Genomic DNA, 7168 nt, shown 5'->3' on the forward strand with positions numbered 1-7168 from the left:
GCACTCAAATTTTGGTTAAAGCTGCATTTGCTATAGAAGACAATACTTGAAGTTGCAAATGAAAAAAATAACTGCAGTTTGGAAACATGAATCTCAATCAGTCTGTCTTTCACACTGATGTAGAAGTGACTTGAGGTGAAGTGCTGGAAATGAAACAATGTAAGGAAGTCATACTAAAAGAAGACTAAAAATATATATCCGTGTATGCCTGTAGAAAAATCCCTGTTTCTTAAATGAAGACAGATTTCGTAAAAAACCATTTAAACTTTTTTAAACTGCAGTTATTGATGAAATGAAGGAAACTCAATTACTATTCTTGTAGTTATCAGAAAGTACAATGTTTTACCCATGAAGCACCAGGTTTTAACCCCAAACCCTTCTGTAAGACATATGGAGTAGTTCTAATAGTTCAAAAATCCCCTGTAGTTTAAAGACTCGACTGTAAACGTGCGTATTGAGAATGCTGTGTTTCTGGTCCTTTTAGTGATCTGTTGATGGTGGCTTACTTATTCCAGTTGATGCTTGGCAGGAAGCAAACATTCTACTTTATATGAAGGCAGCAGAAGGGCCAAGTAAAATGCTGTGCCTTCACTCTTAGCAGCAACAAACTCTCACTGTCCTAAATGACCTGAGGAAGAAAACATTAAAATATTGCACCAAAACAAAATTAAACAGCAAAAACAAATAAGGAAACACACTAACAAAAAATAGTACGGGTAGCAAATGACCAGTGCAGCCCCTGACAATAGATCTCTAGACAAAAATGCAGGAGTAATGAAAAGCTTTGTGCCATTACCAGAGGATTTTGTTCCCCTGACGTCTGCTTTCACTTCAGTTATAAGCTATGTCTATTCTGGGTATATTTACAACTCTCCCTACACCTCCTATCTCATTCACTAACCACAGAAACCATTTAGGGTCCCTTTTAGAACCTTGAAGTATACTGGAGCTTTAACAAGACTTTTTTTGGTCTCAAATCTGACCATAAGTAAATATCCAAACCAGAGGTAGGCTTATAAAGGCTTCTGAATAAATAAGTATTGTCCATTTTGCTAAGTATACCTGCTGTTGGCAAAAGGATTCTCCCTTGCCATGCTTCCCCTTATCATGCTATCCATAGGCTTAAGATGCAGAAAAATAACTCACAGTAGAAGAGGCTAGAATAATTCCCTTAAGAAATCCCTTGAAAGAAAGCATAGTGCATAAGCTCTTATCAAAGTTCAATTTTCTTTTACATACTTGTGTCTTTCATTCAGTAAATGGTTGCCTTCATAATATTGCGTAATAGCTATTCTGTCATCCATGATGTCTTTAGAATCATTATGAATGATGAAATAGTACCATTTGGCAGTTGCTAGAAGGGCAGGTTCTCATGATACACAAAGTTAAGCTAGAGTGAAGACTTCACTCCACATTTTAGTAGTGTTCCCTTCTTGGATGCAGACAGTGCAAAACTGAAGCCCCTTGAACACTGGAATCTTTTGGAAATGTTTTCTTACCCCACATTCTGTTCTACTACGCAACGTCTGTTACGGAAGTTCTCAACATCAACATCATTACGTAAATTCTTCCAGAGTGTTCCAAACAAAATATAAATGCTTTTCTCTTCAGAAGATCCTTACATCTCCTCCACGTACTTTATGTAGTATTTCCACTTTTTAGAAAGCATTCGGTATTTTCAGGTACTTCTCAAGTATCCCAAGCATAGCTGCTCCCACAGTATCCTCTGTGCAGACTAATCCAGCAGATTCTCTTCCATCACCAAACATGCTCGTACCTCCCTCTCCATTTTCCTTTGTCTTTCTTGTATACAAACTTAAGTTTTGAAAAAGAAAACTGTTTCCTTTTTAGCTGCACTATCAGCTTAAGCAGCAGAAAGATTAAGACATTCATCACAATGATGCTCATTACAAATCCTCTTCAGAGCATGAATGAAACGGGCTGAATTTCTTCTACATCAGTTGGATGTGGATCGATCTACAGAGAGAAGAAAGGCAACAATTACTGCCTATAATTCTTGCATTTCTGTATGTGGGGATTTTTTGCCATCTGACAATAAAAACACCACCTGCTGTTTATTTTTTTACCTCTGAATAAAGAGGGGGAGGCTGAAACCGGAACTCTTGTATGTAAGCAAAGACAGGACAACACAATTGTTCCTCACAGTCAATTGGTGGTGGATAAGCAGGAACATGTCTGGAGAACTCTTCCTCAGACACTACATCAGCATAATTTGGTGGTGCTGAAACACAAGAGATGCTACTGTCAAATTTCAAACTATTCACTCACAGCAAGACAATGTATTACAGTATCCAAGACCATGAAGACTGTATTTATTAAACATTGTACTATCGTCAAATTGTATGAAGTGCACTATACTCATAAATACTGTAACTAGAATTATGTTCTTAGTAAGCTTAGGTGATAATGCTTTGATGGCTGCTCCAGCAACAAACCTGTGTTGTATCAAGATATATTCAGTAATGATTAACTCCAAGGTGTCTATCTCCAAAGTAGAATTCCCACTATCAGAAGTTAGTTATTTCAAGATTCAGCTGAAAGTAGCCAGATAGGGGTAAAGAGAGACTTTAAAAAGGCTGGAGTTAGGGTATCCTCACCAATCCTTTTAGATCTTGACTTAGATTTATGTGCCTCGCTTCTCCCGAGTCATACTTTAATGGCCAACATCCCTAGTAGTGCCCTTACACTGGCACTACTGTTCTGTTGTAGACACTACTATGCTGTATTATGAAGAGTTCAATATGTATTACCTTCAGGGTGTTCTGGCATGGTCAATGCCAGCCAACTCATATCCATACTAAACTGGCTGGTAATGCTGGAGTTTCTGCTTGAAAATCCAATACATGGAATAGTGCCAATCACCAGAGGCATTTCAATCATCAATTTCTTAGCACCAGGAATATGGATATACACCTATGTGACAACCCCCAAATAAAAGAAAAAAACATCATGAGACCCCACTGAATTGCTGCTCCTAGAAGCTACCCCTATCCCCTATACTGCAGATTGTTTAAAAGTTAGGTGTTTTCTCATCCCAGATATATGTAGCTAATACCCTGGCAGCTTTCCTTATTTTTCAGCAACTTCCTTCTTTCTGTACCTTGTCTCTAGATGACATTAAAAAAATACAAAACAGGTTGACAAAAATAATTATGCAAATTAACAAAAATAATTGACAAAAATATTGACAAAAATAATTATTGACTTTCAGTCTTATGTTCCCATTTCTGAAAAGAATCACTAGAGGAACCCATTCAGCTTGAACTACTTTCCCCTAATAACCTCTGCAGGTCTAAAACTAAGCTGCTTCTTCCTCAGAAAGATTTTTCCATTTTCCCCATTATTCTCATCTTTCCATTTCAGTATCTCTTCATGATCTTCAGTCTCTCACCTATACAGTATATGATATTTATGTTTATTGTTGTTCCCAAATTCAAAATCTAATAGCTGCTCAGTAGAGAAAATTCTTCTGTCCCAACTCAATGCAGTATTCAAGAGTATGTACATTTGTAATAAAAATCCATACTTACAGCTAATGAATATTCTACTCTAATAATACAGCAGTCAAGTATAGACGGGGATACAGGTGGGATTTTCAGAGTTTTCCCATTCCAGGTATCTGTACTCCCAGAGGCAATATGGTTTCCTCGGACATTGGCAACCATTTGACGGAAAGTTTTTGTCTTCCCACTGGCCAGGTAAGTTTGTGTTTGGAAAATGGCAGCTTTTGGAACAATCAAACGAGAAGAGCAGTTCTCAATTTCTGCATATATTGGTATGGCCTCCCCTTAAAGACAGAAAAAGTTCAATGAATAATTTCTATTTACCAACTTTCCTCTGGGAGTATCAAAGCATGTTATGCAGCACGTACATCATCTGCAATGTTATGAGAACAATACTTGTTAGTTTCCTCAAGCTAGGTTTTGTTTTTTTTTTTTTTCCAGAGTGGTATCCAGGCAGAATTATAGCCACCTACTACATTTTACATATAAACAATGATTCATTTTGAAACATTAAGCATAATATGAATGAGCTATAAAAGCTTTATTTACAAATTACACGCCAGCCTTCCTTTTATATAGTACTAACTGAATTTCAGAATTTTTTACTTCCTCAATGTATCTAATGTTATCAAGGTGACAAAGAAGCTGCTAAAGCTCATTCTTACAGAAGTGTAAACCTACACGAACAGGACATAAAAACCTGATTACATCCCCAATTAATTATTTTATCCCAAATAAAAGCATTTTGTTATTCTTTACACTCAAATGTACATGGCTTTTCCATAAGATTACTACCTAACAGGACTTCCTTTCAATTCATGTTCCCAAGGGGGGAGTGAGGGGAAAGGCAAGATGATTTTTGTTAAAGCAAGTTCGTATAGATCTGTTTACTACCTACTAAACGAACTATTCTTTCAACTATAAAGTGTTGGCTTCACAGAGATAAAAAAACCCTATTAGATGTTTAATATTCACATTTTGAAGATAACTACTCTTACCATTACAGTATCCCTTCCTCTCAATTTTGGCACTGAGAGACACTGGCCCAGAGGTGAAAAACCAACAGCCAACCATCTTCTCCTGACTTCTTAGAACAGGTGTCTATAAAATATAGAGTATTTTTCATTTTATGTCATAAAGCTATCAATCACTTGCAGTTTAATGTTATGCATATCAGTCATTGCAATCTAGCTCTAAAATGCACTTGATTTGAATCACGGTAGTACTCAATCTAACTAGAGTTTTGCCACCACGTAAAATGGAACCAAGGTTCAGCTATCTGAACATATGGCTGTTTTAAAATCCCAGTCTGCATTTAGGCCGTATCAACTAGATAACACAGAGACCAATGTGCATTTGAATGTAATCTGTCTTCAAAATGATTGATTTAGCAAATTTTATAGGTGTGACTTTTTAAAGTTCTAATGGAGTATAGCTGCGGTATTTATGCCCATGTTCCTCAGTGCAGAAGAATGCAGAATTAATTTCATCCGCAAGCAACTAGTAGTTAAGCAGGTAAACTGTTTTTACCTTTGTATCCTTCATAAGAAAGGGTAAATGTATACACACTGGGCTAAGGTGATGCATCTTCATGGCTTGCAAGCCACACAACCCCCAAAAAATTGAGGCTTATGACAAAAAAACCATCTTAATTATTCATGGAGGACTGTCACATTTTATGACATTTACACTGTCTGTAAAATTTTCGTTAGAATAAACTTAAAACATACAAGTACATACGTTAAGGGTCCAAGCCCAGATTTAAGCTACTTAAAATGATTTACTGGGCACTAGTGCCCAGTCAATGTAGTTATGAAGTCTAAAATGTGTGATGTTTTGCACTTTTTTAGTGGTAGCCTTGGAATCCATTAAGACAGGCACTACCTACTTTAGTGCCCCATAGCCCTCTCCTGTGCAATAACCTACGGTCTACTCTATCCTTGCAGTATCTGGATATGCTGTCTTCATACTCCTAATATACATTGTTGAATATAAAGACTATATTCTGCTTACAGCTGTCACTGCCAAAACACTTCTCTAAGTTCTCTCTAGAGAGAAAGATTAAAGTGTAAGCATATAAAGAGGAAAAAACCCTGCTCAAAACATCTCTTAGCTACGTTCACATCATGATGAAATGTTAAAATTATCCTAGCATTTTAAATAAAATAGAAATTACTCATTCATATTTAAATGAATAACCACTTAGATCTAGTTGCTATCATGAAAGTGCAAGGTATAATTTTATATTATTTTCATAATATGGGTTGAGATAAAAGAATCCAGCTCATTAGCTTCCATCTTGCCTATTTTCTCATTACTTAATGCCTGATCTTTCTTATTACTCTACAGTATTTCTAGCGATTATTAGAAACTCAATGCTTTAATGTGGCCAAATCTGTCATAAGGAAATAACTGAAAAGATCTCTGAAGCAGCTGCATGCACACACTTAATGTTAGAAAACGACATGCAAAATGGAAGGATACGTAACATAATGGCCAGAGCATAAATGACAGGCTGGGCATGATTAATACTCTTCTATAATTACTGTTCCTCAACCTACTATTATTGTAGAGTTTAGGACACTGCAGCCCTGTGAATGTAGTTGCTTTGCTAAGAGTAACTACTTTATGCTTGTGCGTTATTATTATTAAGCCTTATTTATGCATCTGAAGCCTGCATAACTTTTTGGCAAGAGCATCTCTGCCAGCAGGGATGTAATCAATGGTATTAAAAAAAGCCACTCTGTTTGCTATTCACACAACCTAAGATCATCTATTTATAGAGAAAAGCTTAGGGAGCTTATATGCTTTCAGAAGTCAGAAAATGACACTCCAGAATAACATGGAAATGGTTATGGCTGGATGTGAATGCTTCTTGCAAATTATTTTGTGCAGCTGGCTTTGAAGGGGCAGGGGGAGTGGAGGACCCTCTTACCAATAAAGCTGGTGAGCTGACGTCGATATGGCTAATGACCTGAAGCTCTGTCTGTACACTTTGATCAGGTGCTGCAGGCCTCTCCAGAACTGCTTTTACATAGTACTGAATACTGCCATACTTCCCAGTAAAAGAGGTCACCAGAGGTCTGAAACAAGCAGTCATAAAAGCATTACCGTAAGTTTATAATTCAGTTCCAAACGCGAACACTTCTTGTGTACGTAAATGTTTACCAATTTACAGCTTGTACTTTTAGGGCCTTAGGGAAACTGAAGCAAACAAGGCACATCTATGTGGTGGTTGATTAAGACAAACATATAAAGCTGACCTATCAGTTTGATATTAAAAAAACCACAAGTCACATTACATGAAGTTAATGTTCCACAACAAGCAGTGTCAGCACAACCCCTTCAGGTTGGATTATTTAACTTACTCTTGAGGGAGTTGAAAGCTGAATGGAAATTCATGTCTTCCATCCAAAAGAATTAAGCTTTCCTCACCTGTGGGATAAAAATGAATAGTATGTTTTAGTTATTCCATAAATAGAAGAACAAAGCAGATGCTTTTATAAATTATTTATGTACAAAACCACCCAGATGCACGGGACTAGAAGTTTTTATTGATCCCAGTGGGTTCTGGATTGGAGCCCATGCTTTATTTATGCTGTGATGCGATTTCAATGAAAAAATCAAGGAAACACGGAGACCTT

At 36.8% G+C, this 7168-nt stretch overlaps 1 protein-coding gene across 1 annotated transcript; it reads right to left on the bottom strand.

Moving 5' to 3' along the window:
• Nucleotides 1-1656: 1656 nt before the first annotated feature.
• Nucleotides 1657-6959, bottom strand: ARRDC4 (arrestin domain containing 4; the record flags this gene model as incomplete). The annotated part of the gene is made up of 7 exons (XM_009577748.1): nt 1657-1977; nt 2088-2242; nt 2772-2934; nt 3552-3808; nt 4523-4625; nt 6460-6607; nt 6893-6959. Coding segments are annotated over 7 exons (950 nt in total), but the record flags the coding sequence as incomplete, so codon positions are not given.
• Nucleotides 6960-7168: the final 209 nt, after the last annotated feature.

The sequence above is a fragment of the Fulmarus glacialis genome, unplaced genomic scaffold, assembly GCF_000690835.1.
Source record: "Fulmarus glacialis isolate BGI_N327 unplaced genomic scaffold, ASM69083v1 scaffold1275, whole genome shotgun sequence".
NCBI lineage: Eukaryota > Metazoa > Chordata > Aves > Procellariiformes > Procellariidae > Fulmarus > Fulmarus glacialis.